This window comes from Corythoichthys intestinalis, chromosome 3 (assembly GCF_030265065.1).
Source record: "Corythoichthys intestinalis isolate RoL2023-P3 chromosome 3, ASM3026506v1, whole genome shotgun sequence".
Taxonomy (NCBI): domain Eukaryota; kingdom Metazoa; phylum Chordata; class Actinopteri; order Syngnathiformes; family Syngnathidae; genus Corythoichthys; species Corythoichthys intestinalis.
In genome coordinates, this window is record NC_080397.1 from 9,599,999 (window position 1) to 9,620,084 (window position 20,086).

The following is a 20,086-nucleotide window of genomic DNA, read 5'->3' on the forward strand; positions in this document are numbered from 1 at the left end:
AGATTTAGCATTGGAAAGAGATACATATAAGGCATGTTTTTTTTTCTCACCTTTTCCCCAAAGTATGATTTAAAAAAAAAAAAAAAATATATATATATATATATATACACATACATAATGTATATGTATATTAATAAATGGTTTTAAGCACTTCAAATGTTATGTTATATTATGATCAGTTTTAAACATAACTGTCCAACCAAATCATTTTTGAACAAGAATAAAGTACTGTAGTCGAAAAATGCTTGGCTTTATCAAATACTTTTGTTTATCTACCTTAGCTGTGACTCTTGTTGGACATGTAGAAATTACAAACTCCTCATGATCACTTCTGGCATTTAATTTATATGTCTCAAACGTCTCCACACACACATTCATTCCAAAGCGGCTTCCTTGCAGAAACTGTTTTACAACTTAAACGATGATTGACAGCTGCTGCGCTGTGATGTTGGCTTCTTTGGCAAGATCAAAGATACCAGCATCGTTAACTTTAATAAGCAAGTGCTGCAGTGACTGTGAGGTTCAATGAGCGTGTGAGGCTCTGCGCAGAGCAGAAAGCTGGGTGTATGTGGATTAAAAAAAAAAAAAAAAAACTATCGCACATCCTTGCGATGGGACTATTGCGCATGCACACATCGCGATGGCGATGTTTAAACGATATATCGTTCAGGCTTAATCTATCTATCTATCTATCTATCTATCTATCTATCTATCTATCTATCTATCTATCTATCTATCTATCTATCTATCTATCTATCTATCTATCTATCTATCTATCTATCTATCTATCTATCTATCTATCTATCTATCTATCTATCTATCTACAGTGCCTTGCAAAAGTATTCGGCCCCCTTGAATCTTGCAACCTTTCGCCACATTTCAGGCTTCAAACATAAAGATGAAATTCAATTTTTTTGTCAAGAATCAACAACAAGTGGGACACAATCGTGAAGTGGAACAACATTTATTGGATAATTTAAACTTTTTTAACAAATAAAAAACTGAAAAGTGGGGCGTGCAATATTGTTCGGCCCCTTTACTTTCAGTGCAGCAAACTCACTCCAGAAGTTCACTGAGGATCTCTGAATGATCCAATGTTGTCCTAAATGACCGGTGATGATAAATAGAATCCACCTGTGTGTAATCAAGTCTCCGTATAAATGCACCTGCTCTGTGATAGTCTCAGGGTTCTGTTTAAAGTGCAGAGAGCATTATGAAAACCAAGGAACACACCATGCAGGTCCGAGATACTGTTGTGGAGAAGTTTAAAGCCGGATTTGGATACAAAAAGATTTCCCAAGCTTTAAACATCTCAAGGAGCACTGTGCAAGCCATCATATTGAAATAGAAGGAGCATCAGACCACTGCAAATCTACCAAGACCCGGCAGTCCTTCCAAACTTTCTTCTCAAACAAGGAGAAAACTGATCAGAGATGCAGCCAAGAGGCCCATGATCACTCTGGATGAAGTGCAGAGATCTACAGCTGAGGTGGGAGAGTCTGTCCATAGGACAACAATCAGTCGTACACTGCACAAATCTGGCCTTTATGGAAGAGTGGCAAGAAGAAAGCCATTTCTCAAAGTTATCCATAAAAAGTCTCGTTTAAAGTTTGCCACAAGCCACCTGGGAGACACACCAAACATGTGGAAGATGGTCAGATGAAACCAAAATTGAACTTTTTGGCCACAATGCAAAACGATATGTTTGGCGTAAAAGAAACACAGCTAATCACCCTGAACACACCATCCCCACTGTCAAACATGGTGGTGGCACCATCATGGTTTGGGCCTGCTTTTCTTCAGCAGGGACAGGGAAGATGGTTAAAATTGACGGGAAGATGGATGCAGCCAAATACAGGAACATTCTGGAAGAAAACCTGTTGGTAAGACCTGAGACTGGGACGGAGATTTATCTTCCAACAGGACAATGATCCAAAACATAAAGCCAAATCTACAATGGAATGGTTCAAAAATAAACGTATCCAGGTGTTAGAATGGCCAAGTCAAAGTCCAGACCTGAATCCAATCGAGAATCTGCTGTAAGAGCTGAAGACTGCTGTTCACAAACACTCTCCATCCAACCTCACTGAGCTCGAGCTGTTTTGCAAGGAAGAATGGGCAAGAATGTCAGTCTCTCGATGTGCAAAACTGATAGAAACATACCCCAAGCGACTTGCAGCTGTAATTGGAGCAAAAGGTGGCGCTACAAAGTATTAACGCAAGGGGGCCGAATAATATTGCACGCCCCACTTTTCAGTTTTTTATTTGTTAAAAAAGTTTAAATTATCCAATAAATTTTGTTCCACTTCACGATTGTGTCCCACTTGTTGTTGATTCTTGACAAAAAATTAAAATTTTATATCTTTATGTTTGAAGCCTGAAATGTGGCGAAAGGTTGCAAGGTTCAAGGGGGCCGAATACTTTTGCAAGGCACTCTATCTATCTATCTATCTATCTATCTATCTATCTATACACACACACACATACACACACACACACATATATATAGTTATTACGTTGTTATTATTAACAATTAACTTTAGAGTCCTAGTTTTCATTAAAAAAAAAATCTAAATGATAATGATTAATAATTAACAAATAATATAACTATATGTGAGACATGAAGTCCACATTTGTGGACATCACATTTAGGGCCATGTAGACCACATTTGTATACCTTAATGCTAATATTTTGACGGACATTAGCCAAAATTTGATGTTCGTGTATGTGGACGCCAGGTCTTTATGAAGTTCTGTTTGTTCTTTTGTTGTTGTTGTTTTAATTACCAAAAATATGCACTTGACCAGTAAAGGCTTAAAGACTGTTCACCCACACACACACAAACTGCAAATGATGGTCCATGTTTTATTTAGTAAATTCTTTTTACATATTTTCAAGAACACATGCTACAGAATTCCAGATCAATAAACATTACAAATAGCATTTTTGAGAAACAAAACCACCCGATGACTACGGAAAATGTCATCTAGGGTTTAAACACTGAGAAAACATTCAAGTTCTTTTTTTAGGTTTCTCTTTTTTTTCTTCACAATTTCCAAACAAGGCCTCATAAAACTATGCAGTAGTGATTGTGCAGCATATACATATTGATGTACTCCTGGTGCTGCTTAAGCTCCCTTTGGTTTGTGCTTCTCCGCAGCGGCAATATTAGCACCCAAACACATGAAAAGGGCCCTAAGAAGAATTTGATCATATTTTCTTCTTTTCATTAAACCTGATGTTGCCTACATATCTAATTATTCGTGTCATTTAAAGAGGACCTGGTAAAGCAGTGCAAGTTTCAAAGTCAGACATTTCAATATGCATAGTAGAAAAACATTAAACTATGCAATAGATCATACGACTTGCGATTATTTACAATTATGACTTCCAGTCTATTTCCCATGGCCATACTAGTTTTTCATTGAATAATTCTTGCTTGAATGGAATACATTAACTTTAGATCCCTGTGGCAAACTGTTTTTTTTTTTTTTTTTTTTTAACATAGCTTAGTCTTGACCAGGATTGTAAATTTTGTGTCGTGAGCTTTCAATAAGATATGCAACGTTCAGACTAGCACAATGATAAATTCTTTGACATCCACATTTTAAAATATAAACATTGATATCCACAAAGCAACACTACTTTACATTCAATACCATACACTGACACTGTACATTAAGGCGTGAGGTGTCCTTTGATGCAATAAATTAGCAGAAAACTCTTGAAAAGCAATGTGCTGAGGCGATAAATGCATGTTTATGTACGAAACCCACCACTGGGGGGAGAAATCTTAACATTACTTATTTTACTGCTGATTAGAGTTACAACTGGTTTTCACATACAGTGCATATATTGTTTTTATTAAATGAAAAGCATGTATTTTGTCAGTTTTTTTCCCTTTTGTATTTGAAACACAAAGTATGAATTGATGTTTAAAGATTGGAAATACATGCTTTTCATAGTAGAACAATGAGAAGAAATATCAGTGTATCATTCCTTGATCCCATATTGGTTTTAGAGTCCACAATCGGGAAACGGTTAACGACTTGATATTTCATTTCTCGTTTTCAAATCAAAAATTGGAAAACAAATAACGGCCTATTCTTCGCTTTTTTATATTTATTTTGAAATTAAAAATAGAGTTTGAGAATGGAATTATCATGTACCATGTATCATTTTTGATATGCTGTGACACAGAGGTTGTTGACATTTTTTTTTCCCCTCAGGAAGGTCGGTCCGTTTCTACTGGGTGATTCCATTGATTGGTGAATCCAGCAGCACAATTGCTAAAGTTTTACTGTTATTAACATTATTAATTAACGTTTTTGTCAAGGATGGTGAAGGTATATGTGCTTTTTAAAGAGGGAAAGCGTGTCACACTTAGGACGGAAGATAAAACGGTAGATAAAGTCTCACGTAAAACGTCAACAACTTGCAGGTCAAAACACATAATAAATGATACAAACCAAAAACAAATAGAATAAAAATACCATGTTACTCCATGAAATCATAATCTATTTTTAATTTCAAAACAAAATCAAAACAGAGAAAAATCGGCCATGATTTGTTTTTCCGATTTTTTGATTTGAAAATAAGAAATTAAATACTAAGTAGTTACCCGTTTTCCAATTTTAGATTCTAATACAAATATGCAATGAACGAATAATACACAGATAAAGGAACCAGTATTGTTGTTTCATCTTGTAACATCTGACCATGGTTGACAAAAGTTTATTTCTATTCTGCTAAGGAATACCTTATTCATTAAGTGTAGAAACAATTAGATAATCGTATTTCATAATAGGGGTGTGACAATATATCTAGAAAGTAATACAGTGGTACCTCTACTTATGAAATTAATTTGTTCTGGAAGTAGTTTCGTAACTTGAAAATTCTATAAGTAGAGATGTGTTTTCCATGTAAATGCCCTAATCCATTCCAAGCCCCCAAAATTCAGACATAAATCTTTTATAATGCATAGAAATGCATCAAAACATATAACAAATACATGTTACAATTATATTATAGCCAAATAAACATAAAATCAGAGTTGTGCACACTAAAAGTTAATACACTTATGTAAAGCTGTTGGAACACGAGAGGCGAATGAAGAGGACGCTGGGATACACACATACAGTAGCAGTCCCTTTTAGCCTATTGGATGCCGGGAATGCTAGGCAATAGCGGAGCAGCTACAAATATGTTTATGGCTGCGATTACCAGCCATACTGTCTTTTTGCCTTTCATATCCTGGGTTTCTTTTCGTAACAAGCGGTAATATTTTCCCGTTGAGGCATGTCTTAACCTGAAAATTCTGTATGTAGAGACGTTCATAAGTAGAGGTACTACTGTATATCGTGACACTTTGTAGCCCAAAATTTCATCGATACGCTCCCGCAAAGAATCGATATATACTGTATATAGTGCCACTGTTGAAAAAACCAACAGGTTGCTTCCAAAATTTTCCGTTAGAATAGTGTCTACGTTAGCTAACTGGCTGCCATTGACGGCGCTAGACAATGAGTATTCACAGCCAGTCTTGTGTGGGCATTTACAGGTTACCTCCTGTTGATTTTGAGTCACCCCTGTTTTACACCAGGCGAGTCAACATCGCCGACGCATTGCTGATATTTCAACCAATTTCAACAAAATGCGTTTTACGAGCAGAGCATCTGTGGAGCGGCTCGATCGATTCACGCGAGGATTGCAAGACTGCGAGTCCAAGAGTACCGGGTATTTAAAGATAACAATACAACAACCAGTTGCCTTTAAGATAAAGCGTGTTGGTTAGCTTTGTTTCTGGAAGAAATAAGAAAAAAGACCTGTGCTCATGAGAAGCTATGACAAAGATTTTAGCAAGTGTTTTCAAAATCAAAAGCCTCAATTAATCTTTTTTTTTTTCATATGAACGGTTTTAAAATCCTATATTCTCTCAAGTTAAAGTGCCACGCAAAAATTAAGAAAAAAAAAATTGCTGGAATGCTTCTGCGCTGATGTGTTGCAGCGGTGTCTGGTGTAAAACCGGGATTACTTCCTATTCATTTGGGGACATTCTTGAGTCACTTCCTTTTCAGTCACCCAAAATCAACAGGAAGTGACCTGTAAATGCCCCAAAATCAACAGGAAGTGACCCATTAATGCCCCAAAATGAAAAGGAAGTGACCAAAATCAACAGGTAATGAAGTCAAATGATCCAAAATGAACTGGTTGCCTAGCAATGGCTGCCACTGACGGCGATAGATGTCCAATCCATTTGAACTGGGAGGGATGGCAGTGAATGGGATGTCTACTCGTGATAAACTCATTCCAATTCGCAGCTGAAGGGTAAAAATAGCCTATTTTTCTATGTATTGATAATTGCTGTATCGCCATATCTTGAGATCATCGTTATCATGAGCCTTATATCGCAAATCGTATCGTATCGCATCGTCAGCTACCCATAGGTTCCCACCCCTATTTCACAATGAAAAGGCCAAAACCTAAAAATATTTTATGAATTCAAATGTGTGACCTTAATAGACCTTTCTATATTGCAGTGCGCTTGTACATTAAACTTGTCTACAATGCCGTTATTGTACAGTATAAAACAGTAGTAGTGATGTAATTGGAGGCCAGCAAAATTAGTCATTGGGTCATTTTCCCACAACGTTAAGTAGCTGCACATAAACGATTAGTCAAGTCTGTATTCCGTGATATATTAATCATTTATAGTGTGCGGTTCTGCTCACTGCCTGCAGTGCACAATACAAGGTAACTGCACATTAAACTAACGCACTTAATCTAACATTCAATATACAATTTACAATCCCCTTTTGTTCACTGAATATCACAAACTGTTGCGATGCAATCACATACAACATACGTATGACAATCTTAAACAAATAGTGCAAGAAACACAAATCACCGTAAATAGCAGCAGCTTTAAATGACACTGTCTTGGTGTGTAACTAATTAAGCATCCGGGGTTGACAGTTACTGATTAATTCGTTTTCTGTGGTGATAGAAGTGATCTGATCACTTTTGACTGAAAATACAGATAATTCAGGGTCTGTTGTCTCCAGAGGTGGGTAGAGTAGCCAAAAGATATACTAAAGTAATTTCAAAATGATATTACTCATGTAAGAGAAAAAGTAATCATCCTCAAAATGTACTGACATACATGTAAAAAAAAAAAGTATTTGGTGAAAAATATACTCCAATAATAAGTAACATTGTAAGTAATTGCTTACAATGGTTGTTTTTTTTTTTTTTTTTTTTTTTTAGAACAATGCTATTTTTTCTCAGCACAAAGTTATCTACAGTATATGAACTGTTATTATACAGTACTTTAACCTATTACATAACCCCATTAAGCCAAAGGGGGGGGGGGGGGGGGGATTCATTGAATTCCGGCTAGAGATTAAAATCTGCAGAACTAAAGCATGAGTCCCCTATAGTGGAGAAAATAGTTCCTAGTTTGAATAGTTAAATAGCTTCTTTATAATTTCTATTATAAAAGGACCATATCTCCGGTTTTCCGTGGTCAATGGGTTCTAAATAAAAACTGGGAGAGAGGTTAAAATCCACGCTTTCGAGTCAGGTTGAGGGCAGCACTCCATTTTTTTTTTTTTTTTTACGGTGCTTTAAAGACGCCACACACCACACACATCATACTCCACCGTGGAGCTCCAGCAAAGAGCGGTAGGATGGACGGCTGGGTAGAATTTCCACGCAGCGGTCCCGATGCCCCAAGCCGAGTTCTCCTATTTTAATGCATACATTGCACTACCCTCCCGACACAATCACATCACGGTGCTGGGTAATGGCTGCCACAGTAATAAGGTGGTAGTCGGGTGCCACACTTTTTCTCTTTGGCGTGGCTCCCGGGGCGTTCTCTTGCTTCCGCCTTCCCCTCTCTTCTCTGCCTGGGTACCCGCCCTGCGCTCCGTCGCGGGTCGCTGGCTGGACCCCGGTGTGTCGGCTGAGTGTCGCCTGCTCCGGCGGGGGACCCTGCCTTGGGCTTGGTGGGCCGTTGGGGGTCCCATGGTGCGGTGTACCGATTGAGGGGCCGCGGCTGTGGCTCAAGAGCGGACGGGGTTGGGGGTTATTGTGAGGGTTGGTGGTGCGTCTTCCCATCCCTGAAGGCCAGCTGATGGGGGTGCGGGTAGCCTGGGGGACCACCCTAGATTCCTGGGGGGTGACGATGGACCCTTTGCTGGGCTGCAGGAGGAGGGATGGGCTGTGCTGGCTCCTCCACCCCCGCCCTCCCTCCCCGAGCTGGCTTGGTGGGGGCCGTGGCCCTGGGGTGGCGTCTGCGTGGCGTCTCCGCTCGTCTGCATAGCTGTCGCATGTTTGATGGGGCTCACACACGGCTGGATGTGGTTAGTCCCACTCGGCTGGGGGGCCTCGGTGCCGGGATTGCCGGTGGGGCAGAGTAGGGTCGGTTGTCAACGGGCTTACACTCACAGGGGATTCACACGATTACTGGTTTCTAGATCACAGAGCTGATTTGTGTACACTCCACCCCTCCCAATCACTTATCGCACCCCCCCCCCCTTTCACTTGTCAACAGGCCCCCCACATGTTGTCAACCGGAAATACATCTAGCTGATGATAGCACCAACATATTCATAGTTAGTGTAGGCATTCAATGTATTTCTTGTTGTTGTGTTTCTTCTTTTCTTCTGTTCCCCCATAAACTCTTCCTGTTTGCTGCTTTGTCTTAATAAACAAGGTATGTTGAATGATCATAATCAGAGTATGTCATACTCCAATGTGAAACATTAAAACTGTTCAGACCAACCGGACATTTACACTTCCATTCTCCGTGTCAAACAGCTGAACAGAACAGGTTTAAAAGAAAAAAAAAAAAAAGACGCCACATGATTGAACTGGTCAGCATGATCTTCGAATGGCAAGCTTGAGTCTGATTGGTATATTTCAATTATGTGATTATTGTTGCGATGTCTAATTGGTGAAACTGGTAGAGCTACTGTTGGCATTGCTGAAAAAACAAAGTAAAATCTAATTCGTAGAATAAAGAGGAAACATGTAATGACCAGTGTAGCCCAAAGTAGCGGAGTAAGAGTAGAGTTTCTTTTTCACAAATCTACTCATCTAAAAGTAAAAAGTGTGGCTTAGTAAAACTAATCTTAGAAGTACATTTTTCTCAAAAAGTTACTCAAGTGAATGTAACGGAGTAAATGTAATGCGTTACTACCCACCTCTGGTTGTCTCTCAGGACACAACATGCTTTCATGTAAACGACAGCCCTTTTGTGGCCACGGACAAGATCACAACACGTATTACTCACTTTTAGCTCTACAAGGTGAATACAAACATCCAAGAAAGATAACACATGTGGCAATAGTGTCACATTCACTGTAGACACAACTCCAGTTGGTATGGTCTATGAAGCGGCGGCCCTGTAGTTGTTGATGAAGAACTGTACTCATTGTGTGGTAGATTGTACAAACACTTAAGGGCAAAGTGCTAAATCTCTGAGACTCAGGTTCTGTGTTGATTTGCTGGTTGTTACAGCTGATAAGCAGCACTTGGTTATCAGTTCAGCTTAGACGATGACTGTGATCATACTGTTCTTATACTGTATATATTCTGTTTTAAACCGTTTTTATTTTTGTGCTGACACTTCAATCCAGTGTGCACCTTGTAATTCTTTGAATAAATAGATCTAAAAGACAAATTAAGCTGATCTCCATATCTTGACTAAACAAAGAAGAGGAAAAAGTGCACGACGACAGTCAATAATTTAGCTGTATGTCCATTCCTCTCGTCATCACAAACCTTCACGTTCTCAGATGACAGCAGATGAACTAGAAGAAGAAGAGTTCGAGTTGGGAGCAGAAGGAAGGTTCCAGAAGAGCCACTTGCGTTTACATTGCCGTCTCTGGTACAAGTAGTCCTCCTTGTCGCGTTCCTTGCGTGCTCTTTGGTAGTGGTCGTCCTCCTTCAGGAACCACACTGGCGGCCAACGGTGCTTCTCAAAGTGATCTTGGTTGTCTGTGTTTGAAAGGGGGGAAATATTTCATGAATAGAGTCACTCACTGGCTTGGATAGACTCCTAGTAGCAGTCGGTGGTGTACACTGAAGGCCTTCGGAAACTTTTTTCTGCTGGCCTAAATGTTGCAAGAGCAATGACCTGTATTTAACAACTGACTTGAATCTATATTAATTGTTATTGTTGTTATAATCGTCTTTGTGTGGCTTGAAAAGCGCTTTAGAAATAAAATGTCATATTATTAATATTAATCATTTGCATCTTGCCTGCACCGCTTCCAGTCATTTCTGTTTTTTCTACCCAGTCAGATTTCAGCTTCTGTGTTGCTATATGAATATAAATCTGAACTAATCAGATTTCAGATTGATGTAGCAGAGCTTCTGATTTGCTAATAAATTCTCCAGTTGGATTGCTCTATTTGACAATTCTTAAAGACACACATGACTTCTTCAGAAAAAAATATGACCAGTTATTCAATTGTGATTTTAAAGAACTGTTTGGCAATATTTCTTTCATTATACAGTGATCCCTCGTTTTTCGAGGTTACTGAGGACTAGAACCCGCCACGATAAGTGAAAAACGGCGAAATAGTGCCCCGAGCGCCCCCCAGAAAATATGGGGACCAGAACCCACCACGATAAGTGAAAAACCACAAAATAGCGCCCCCCCGCAAAAAAAAAAAAAAAAAAATTACTTTTTTTTGTGTGTGTTCAATGTATTTATTCAGATTTAGCATAGGAAACAGATACATATTACACATGATTTTTCACTTTTTTTCCCAAAAGTATAATAAAAAAAAAAAAAAAAAAAACTTAAGTATATGTATATTTTAAAAAATGTTTTTTAAGTACTTCAAATGTAATAATTATAAGTTTGGAACATGTTACTGTCCCACCGAATTATTTTTAAACAAGAATAAAGTACAAAAATGCTTGTCTTTATGAAATGATTCATTGAGTGAGTGCACCAAATCTGCTCAAGCTGCTCACTTACACACAATGAGTTGCCACAGCAACTGTTCAACAAGTTAAACGATGATTGACGCATGCGGCACTTTGATGCTTAAGCTCCTAGGGATCTGTGGCAAGATCAAAGCTTAACCGTCTGTCAGTCATTGTTAACTTAAATAAGCAACTCCAGTGGACTGCCTGAACAAGAAAGAGCAGGGAGAGGGTGAATGAGACTACGCGATTTGCTCAGGACAGCTCATTTGTATTTTTTTTTTCTATAATTGAAAAAAAAAATCCACGATGGACTGTGGGCACGAAGTTTGAAGTACAAAGGGATCACTATACTTATTGTCAGATAATCGATGTGCTGCCGCTCATGCTAAAAACAGCGTGGAGAAACATGTCATCAAATGAGTCATTACGATGACAAACATTTCCCTTCTGAACCCTTATTATATCACACAATCCATTTGTGGTGATGACATTTTATCAACAAAACAGCACCGTGAAAAGAAACCCGATAAAGCTGGGGAAAATTGGAACAAGTCTCCTTCTGCTAGATATAAATGCAATGCTTTGTATGTCCCTCCTTGGTCTGACATGTTACCTGCAGACTTGGCCTTCATGTCTCTGGGGAACTTGCGGCAAACACTGTTGTAGTTAGTACAGATGTGGTGAAGGCACCAGCCAGTCAGCTGCTGGGCTCCATGAAACTACATCGAAGAAAAACGGTTGCCCTTATTAAATTCACAAAAGAGGACTTGGAGAATTGCCTTACCTGAGCCATGTCAAGATAAACCAAAACCTCTCCGTCAATGTCAGCACCCATCATTGCTGCCTCCGTCAGCACTGTTACCGTGTAGAGTTCTGTAGAAATAAACCCAGTCATCTAAGCCCACACTCAATCATTATCTAATGATCTAATAACTACACTGTAAATGTATTACCTGTGAGTGCAACCAAGTGGGGGAGGCAGAGACGATTGGCAAGAACAATAAGTTCCATTGCGTCCAGGTCAGAACGAGAACAGAAGCGGCCCGTGTAAAGATACTCCAGCACAGCCCTCATACAGCTGCGAGTGGTGTTGGGAAACAGAACCTTGGACATACACAGATGGGACATCATCAGTTTTTCAACCTCACATATAAAGCTACACGTAAAGATCATACCCTTTTCATCAGCTGAAAATGGAACCACAGACACCAGAGTAATTCGATTACGACACATTTGTGAGATTCTAATGAAATTACACTTTGAAAACATACAATACAACTGAGTGGTGCCGACTTATTTCATCCAGTAATGTGCAAGATTTGATTCTGAAGTAATTGCATTCCCATCATGGTGAGTGTTATGGGTGAAAGTTACAGGCATAGCAGCAGGATTTTACATAGACAAATGAAAACTATTCTTGGATAAACTAAATTTCTTTTACCTCTTTGGTGCAACTCTCCACAAAAGGTCCACCAAACATAGCTGCCATCCAGTCACAACTTGAGATGAGCAGAGGCTTGTGGGCCATAATGGTTCCATCGTCTAATTTGAAGTTTACATCTGCACAAGAATGTTGACATATCATTTTAGCTATTTCAAGTTACAATATTGTCAGTATATAATGTATTTCTATTTATAGTCTGTATTATCATTCTGTTAGTTTTTCCAGAGTGAGTTATAGACAATCTTAATCAGGATAGTACCGTACATTGCTGGAGTTTTCGTGTGTGCGTCTACCATCTTGTAGGTAAACTTGTGTTATTTTGGTGCTTACTCAGTGTCTTTATAGATCAATTTCATATACAACGCCAAAAAATAGCTACAGTGAGGTGTTTGGCTACATAAATACAGGAAGGAAGGACTAGTCTAATGTCACTGTTTGCAAGCAGCCTAGCACCAGTTTTTAATCAGGGCAAAAAGATTGAACATTACTGAAGGAAAAGTAGAACTGACCTCACTCTGGTCAGATACTACAGTGGCTGAGAAGTGTCAAGCATTTCGTAAATTCTAAACACTTTCCAAAACTTAAAAAACGTGAATGCCAATAGCCGCAACACGAACATTAACCAGTGTGTGCTCACAACAGAAGCGTTAGTGGCTAACATCATAGCTACACGAATCTCTACTGTATGATGTTAGTGGCTAACATTATAACCGCAATCTCTACTGGATTACAACTTCTGAAAAGCCTAAGGCAGAGATGTTTTCAAGGAAAGAGCTACAAAAGTGTATCTACTGTTGTAAGTGTGCTACTGTTGTCAGTCTACTTCCGTTGTAAGGCTAACTACTTCCGTTGCAGTCATTTTGCATTTGTGTTGCGGCTATTTATATTATGCTGTGGCTATTGGCATTTGAGTGTTTTTCTTTTGCAAGGCGTTTAGAATTTGCAAATTGCCTGACACTTTCCGGGCACCATGACATACCCAGTGTTAGTTCTGAACTCTTTGGGTTATTAACGATTAGCAACGTTAGAATATGCATTAGTACAATACACAGTGCACAGTATAAGTTTCCATTTTCATTTACATTTTCAATCAATACTCTCAAATCTTGGAACAGGTTTATATCTACCAGAGAAGGTTCCTTTAGCCAAGCACTCTTTGACCCGGTTTGTTCGGCGTACATGGAAGGCTTTGGTGATTTCTTGGTTCATGAAGGCTTCATTGTTGAGTATGTTTGCCACCATCATGCGCAAATCGAACACCTCAAGCAGCTCGGCGATGTGGGCAATGTGCATAAGCTCTTTCTCGTTCTCGTCCAGCTGGCCCGTATACAGGTAGCGAAGCACTGCTCGAAAGGGTCCCAGTTGCATGGACTGGTCCATGTGCACCACAGTCATGGGCCTGGGGCTGTACGTGATGGGATCGTCCACCAATTCCTCCTGAATGCTCACAAACGCTCGGCTCCAGGAGGAAAGCAAGCGCCCCCGCCTGCCTCCCTGCGAGTCTTTCAGGGTTCCGTCACTGGTACATGCTCTCAAGTTGGCCCTGTCTCCTTCGTCACTGCTCTCGCACACGTCGAAACTCGCTGCACGCATCAACAGTTCTCTGCCCGAGAGTGGACCGCGAGAGGGCCGTTCCGTCTCCTCGTTTTGGGTCTCCATGATAAAGAGGTCGTAGAACTTTGAGGACGATGTCGATAAGTAGATCTTGTGTGCAAAAATCTTTTGCCGCTCCTGGAGCACCAGGATGACGTCAGCACAGTGTGGGTCCTCCAGAAGACCGACCGGGTGCTCCTCTGTGGTCGTCGGGGGAGGCGGCACAGTGATTATGGGGGGTGGGGGTTTCGGCGGCAGGAAGGGCGCCTGAAGGAGCGGCCGCTGCACGTTTCTAAGGTGGGACTTCCAAAACTGTAGGTGGCGGCGGGATATGAGCGCAGCTCGGATAGCGTTGTCAAAGACGTCCTTAACTCCAAATTGAGCGACAACACTGGTTTCGTAATATGGTACTCCCAACTCTTTGGCCACCTCCCTACCTCTCTCTGGAGGAAGTATCTCATTGGATTTAATAGGTCTGCAAAAGAGAAACAGGAATCAAACCGTGTAGCAATACCATCCACTAAGCTACAGGTATAAATGTTTTGACATTGTTATTCAAATAAAATAACAAGGATGCAGGAACCTGGCCAAAGGCCTCCGTGCTCTGTTCACCGCTTCCAAGTCTGCGTAGCGTAGGTCCAGCTGACAGCCTACCAGGATGACCGGCGCACGGGGACAGAAGTGTTTAATCTCCGGGTACCACATGGTCTTCACATGGTACAGAGAGTTAGGATTGGCAATGGAAAAGCACAGTACCACCACATCAGACCTAAATGAAATCAAATGCATTATTAAAAATAAGGAAAAGCGCCTTGAGAAAAAAGCGATAATCTCTGTTATTCTCACCTGCCGTATGCAAAACGTCTGTCCTTGTGGTGGTCTCCGAAAGTATCCCAAAGTCGAAGGGAAACACTGACATCGTCCACCACATCTCTAGAACGCTCTAACACCTTTAAAAATGATCATATTAAATAATACATAACATCTTTACAAATCAAGATGTTGTAGTCAAAATTACATTATTGGTTTACAGTCTCACCTCTTGGCATACTCGGTATTGGTCTATAGCCCAGACAGTAGGCACGTGCGTCGCCAGTAACTGGTACTGTGTGAGTGTAGCGTTACAGGCCCTAGCGCAAATAAGGCGGGTCTTTCCGACGGCGTTGTCTCCGACCACCACACACTTGATGGTTTCAACGTTGGGCCTCTCATAGTCCATATCAGATTCTGTCAAATGCGAGCTAAAGCAAAATCCAAAGCAAAATGCGGCATCAGTGCACAAGGAATCCTTCAATTCATGCGAACTGAAGACAATGTAACTCCTCTTGCACACTCTGCACACAGAGTGAGCACTGAATGGGCTTGTGACTTCCCATTCACAAGTACTTGGTCCTTGGCAGTGATGTCACAAGTTTTAAAGGGACAAGTACACAAAATTAAGAGACACTTTTTTTATTTCTATAAACCTACACTACTTGCACTAGTATCTAGAATCCCTGCACAAGCTGAAGCACTGGTGTCAAACTGAAGGCCTGGGTACCAAATCTCATCCAGCAACATATATTTGTGTAGCCTGCAAGAGAATTTCGTATGAATTGGCTTCATTTTACTGCTAAAATACCAAAATTGGAGATGACTGTCACTTTTAAAAAGTCGAAATATTGCAAGCATTTTTGCCCCTCTTAATCCAACAACACTATTGAAGCAAACATTTTTACTGGCTTCAGTTTTAAGAACCTCCTCTAATTCAATTTGTTGTGTTTTTTAAGGGGGTCATACATTTTTACGAATTTGCAGTCATGATGGCCATCTGAGGGAAACCTTAACTATTATATGGCCTGAGACAAAAAAAGGGTCAGAGACCCAAAATCTAAAGATATCAAACAGAAATGTAAAATTAAAAAATCTGGCTTTACAATTGAAGAAGCGATACTTGATAAACATGTGAAACTCAAATGCGAGTTGACTTCAAAGTTGTTCTACTTTTGGAACAAGTTTATAAAGTACTGTACTTCGAGATTCCCCCAACCACCATTGTAAAAACCCCTATTACGTCTAACACTGCAGGCGATATATTCAGAATATATAATTCTCAATTAAGAGTGTAAAGATAATGTGATCTAAAATAAAGTGAAACAGCTTGGTGTCTCGTGCAGTGTTGTGCTTCACTATCTGAGACCAAGACCAGCCCAAGACCAAACCCAGGAACCAACACTAGACCATGACTTTCGGGAGTCGAGATCGAGACAAGACCAAACCGGAAACAAACTGGGACCGAGACCAGACTAAGACCGAAAAATAAATGTTAAAAATTAAAATAATATATACGTATACTGCACAGTGGTACCTCTACTTATAGAAATTATTGGTTCCGGAAGTAGTTTCATTACTTGAAAATTCTGTAAGAAGAGACATATTGTCCATGTAAATGCCCTAATCCGTTCAAAGCCCCCCAAAACTCAGACATAAATCTTTTATCATGCCTAAAATGCATCAAAACATCTAATAAATACATGTTACAATTAGATTATTGCTAAATAAACATATAATTTGAGTTGTGCATAATGTATAAAACTATGAATAGAGTAAACAATAAAAGTTAATACACTCATGTAAAGCTGTCTACACATGCGGGGCGAATAAAGAGGACACTGGGATACACACATACAGTAGAGGTCCCTCTTAGCCAACTGTATGCCAGGAATGCTAGGCAATAGTCAATGGCAGTATGTTACGTTCAGTAAACTCTGAGAGCTGCGAGTGCCAGCCATAATTTTCGTGTTGAGGCGTGTCTTAACCTGAAAATTCTGTATGTAGAGACGTTCGTAAGTAGAGGTACCACTGTTAAGGTTGCAGTAATTTACATGAATGGTGGAATGCTAAAAGCACAAAAATTGAATGCACATTACTTATTGTTTTTACAAAGTATTTATCTTAAAATCCCATGAATGAAGGTGAAGTGAAAGTTTTGACCATAAACAAAGCCTGGACTTAAGGGAGTCCAGACCAAGACCAGATCAATCTCGACACCAAGCCCAAAACTTCTTTCATGAATACAGCATTCTATCTAGGAAGCAGGAACCAGACAAAAACAGCTTTTCGAACAAGGAAGTAAATATAAACTGACATAATGTGGTTGCTCAAGTGTACACACCCAGATCTGGCTGTGTTCTGGACATGCAAACACCTCAGGAAGGCACACGTTTCAAATTGTAACTGCAAGTGGATGTGCAAACCACTCAACCACTGTGCTGCCTGAGGCTAACATAAAGTATAAACTGATTATTTGTGCATCTGGAAAATGAAAATGGTGGCTGTTGAGCCAGGAATTGTTTCCAAGGTAACTGTAGCCTCTCCCCTTAAGCCACTGCTATCCGTCACTCTAATTTGTATTCAACCTGGAATTGTTTACTTCAGATTGTGGGCTAGCGACAATAGCGGATGTAATTCAGTCCTGTACAGACAGGCCTTGTTCTGATGAAAGAAAGAGAAGGACATAGGAGGCAAGGCATTGTTATTTGTACTAATTTTATTATCATTGGTGTCGTTCTTAAAGGGATCCTCTGTTTTTAAGACAAGTAATTCTTAATAGATAAATGTTAGTATGAGTTATAATAATTTGATATTAAAACCCCTCTTAATGTTTTTGTTTTTAATAAAGTTTGTAAAATTATTTTAAGTTATTTAAGACTTTTTTTTTATCATGTCGTACGCACTTTAAGCCTAAAGTCACAATTCTAAACTTCCCCTTTAAGAACGATAACCACGGTAGTCTAATTTTTAACTGATTATCGACATCAAATCCATTTGGACTGAGTTGATTCGAAGATTAAGCCTAATGTCAAAAATTCTGAACTTCCACTTAAGTCATTGCTATTGTCAACGACCGATGTCTGATCCATCTGAACTAGAAGGGCTGGCAGAAAATGAACTGCAAACCTTCCCAGTCCCCAGATTTGGACTTAGATCGCTGTCAATGGCAGCCAATGAGTAAGCAGCGTTCCTTTATTTTACCACATTTGGAAAACACACTTTTCATAACTCTTTGTACTACTGTATTCCACATTCTTGACACTTTTCTCCACAGGGAACAATTGCATCATCGTCCATTCATAAAAAAAAACAAAAAACAAAAAAAAAACTACCTTCATTCATGAAGATGCCATCCCATAATAATACGTATCCTTTAGTGGACACGTTTGGGCCTGTATGACTCAATAAATCCTCAGCCCCTCCTCCGCTAATAGTCATTCATATTCTGCACTGTGGACTTTCAGCATGAACTCCACGTTAATTCACTCATAATGCAAAAATATGGGGAGGGTGGCATCTCATTTACGACGCCCATCTCCGATCACCGACACTCCTCGTCATGAGGCTGTGCTGCATTACGCGTTATGTAACACCCTGCCACTGACTCTTGGCCGTGTTTATCAGGCAGCCAACCATCGCTTGAAAATAACCCAAACAGCGTCGATGAGGATTGAAAACAAACACACACATGCTGCTTACCGTAATAACGCGAGGAAGTGCCGCATGGGGTTGACGGAGGGACGAGACACAAAGCACGACTCCATCGGATGCGGCTTTGCACCTGGCGGCAACCCCTGTTTAACCTCATCTTCGGGGGCGAATTAGCCAAGGCTTCAAAAACTGTCGACTTGGCGAGGGAAAATGCTGTAATAATTCCGATCTCTTGCACGCCTGCCGGTACCGCGCAGAGCTGCAGCCGTGACCGTCATGTGGATGGATCACCATCCACGCACTCGGCCTCGGTGGCTAATAATAGGCGGGTGAGAGAAAGAGAGCGAGAGAGAAGAGAGAGAGAGGGACGGAAGGCAGGGGAAAGAGAGAGAAGCCTGTCCATTACTAAACAGTGATCCACTTTAAAGTGCCATCAATCTCATGTCACAGCTCCTTGGTGGCCTAGAAGGAGCAACACATGCTCTTTAATCTGTCTCTGCAGGGTGCTTTGGAGATCACATGCCAGGTCACTGTGACATAATACTCTTGGCTAACTAACAACACACTCAACAAATCAGTGACGTGCGGTCAGGGGAGGCAGAGCCTCACCTGTCATCATGACAAAAAAAATAATTATAGCATCAAATTTATATTAATATTTGTCCATTGCTCTTTATGTATAACTCATTTCAAACATTTTTATAGTCAAAATCGCTGAATTTGCCAATTTCCTGTTCAAATAAAGAAATGAAACGAGAGGTGCGGCAGCAACGAGTAAAGCCTCACCTCTGATTGCGCAATCCATAACAAACTGGGTTGATACATGGAATTGGAGCGTGCTGGTTGTCGTACATCTGCATGTCGCCATTATAATGTTTCCAGATACGTTTATTTGACCTGATTTTCCACAGTCTGGCTAATGTCTTTAACCCTTAAAGTTTAATGTTTGTTAGCGATATATTTAGTTTTGCTGATGGGAAATGAAACCACAGTGAAAAGGCACAGCTTGTGGCAGATAGTACTCTTTGGTTGGACCGAGCACAGAGCCCTGGGGGACTCCACAGATAACAGTGTTAGGGCAGGATTTAGCATCCCCCAGGGCTACAAACTCGGTCCTTCCCGTGAGGTATGAATTAAACCACTGAAGGGCAGTGCAAGAGATACCTATATCGTGTTGGAGGTGAAAGAGGATGTGATTATCAACAGTATCAAATGCAGCAGAGAGGTCGAGAAGGATAAGGAGAGAAGTAGAACCGGAGTCAGAGGTCATCAGAAGGTCATTGGTGACTCTGATGAGCGCTGTGTCGGTGCTGCGGGATGGACGATAACCGGACTGAAATTTTTCATATAAACTGTTTGATTTTAGGTGGTTGTGAAGTTGGATGGGTACAATTTTTTCAAGAATTTTAGAAATGAAGGGGAGATTGGAGATGGGTCTGTAATTTGACAGAGGATCAGGATCAACAGTGGGTTATTTTGAGGAGGGGCTTGATGATAGCTGTTTTGAGGATGGCCGGAACATGCCCGGTTTGAAGAGAAAGATTGATAATATTTGTTATTAAGTGGCTGGTGGAGTGACAGTGTGCTTTAAGCAGAGGGGAAGGGAAGGGGTCGAGGGAGCAAGTAGATGTTTTGGATTT

General features: G+C 40.3%; 1 protein-coding gene across 1 annotated transcript; it reads right to left on the reverse strand.

The window, feature by feature from the left end:
- Positions 1-2,468: 2,468 nt before the first annotated feature.
- LOC130913944 (rho-related BTB domain-containing protein 2-like) lies at positions 2,469-18,765 on the reverse strand. The gene is made up of 10 exons (XM_057832924.1): positions 18,495-18,765; positions 15,022-15,223; positions 14,829-14,932; positions 14,566-14,751; positions 13,517-14,457; positions 12,387-12,505; positions 11,899-12,049; positions 11,730-11,818; positions 11,559-11,664; positions 2,469-10,003 (listed from the first exon to the last, which is right to left on the reverse strand). The coding sequence occupies exons 1-10, from the start codon at positions 18,557-18,559 to the stop codon at positions 9,798-9,800; spliced, it is 2,169 nt and encodes a 722-aa protein (XP_057688907.1). The 5' UTR covers positions 18,560-18,765; the 3' UTR covers positions 2,469-9,797.
- Between the last annotated feature and the right edge of the window lie 1,321 nt (positions 18,766-20,086).

What these genes read in the sequence shown, in the direction of transcription:
- LOC130913944 (XM_057832924.1), bottom strand. Translation starts at nt 18,559, where the DNA reads ATGGAGTCGTGCTTTGTGTCTCGTCCCTCCGTCAACCCCATGCGGCAC. An exon ending in GCACGGAGGCCTTTGGCCAG is followed by an intron (nt 14,458 to 14,565) that starts GTTCCTGCATCC and finishes TCTCTTTTGCAG; the next exon opens with ACCTATTAAATCCAATGAGA. An exon ending in TTTATCTTGACATGGCTCAG is followed by an intron (nt 11,665 to 11,729) that starts GTAAGGCAATTC and finishes TCTTCGATGTAG; the next exon opens with TTTCATGGAGCCCAGCAGCT.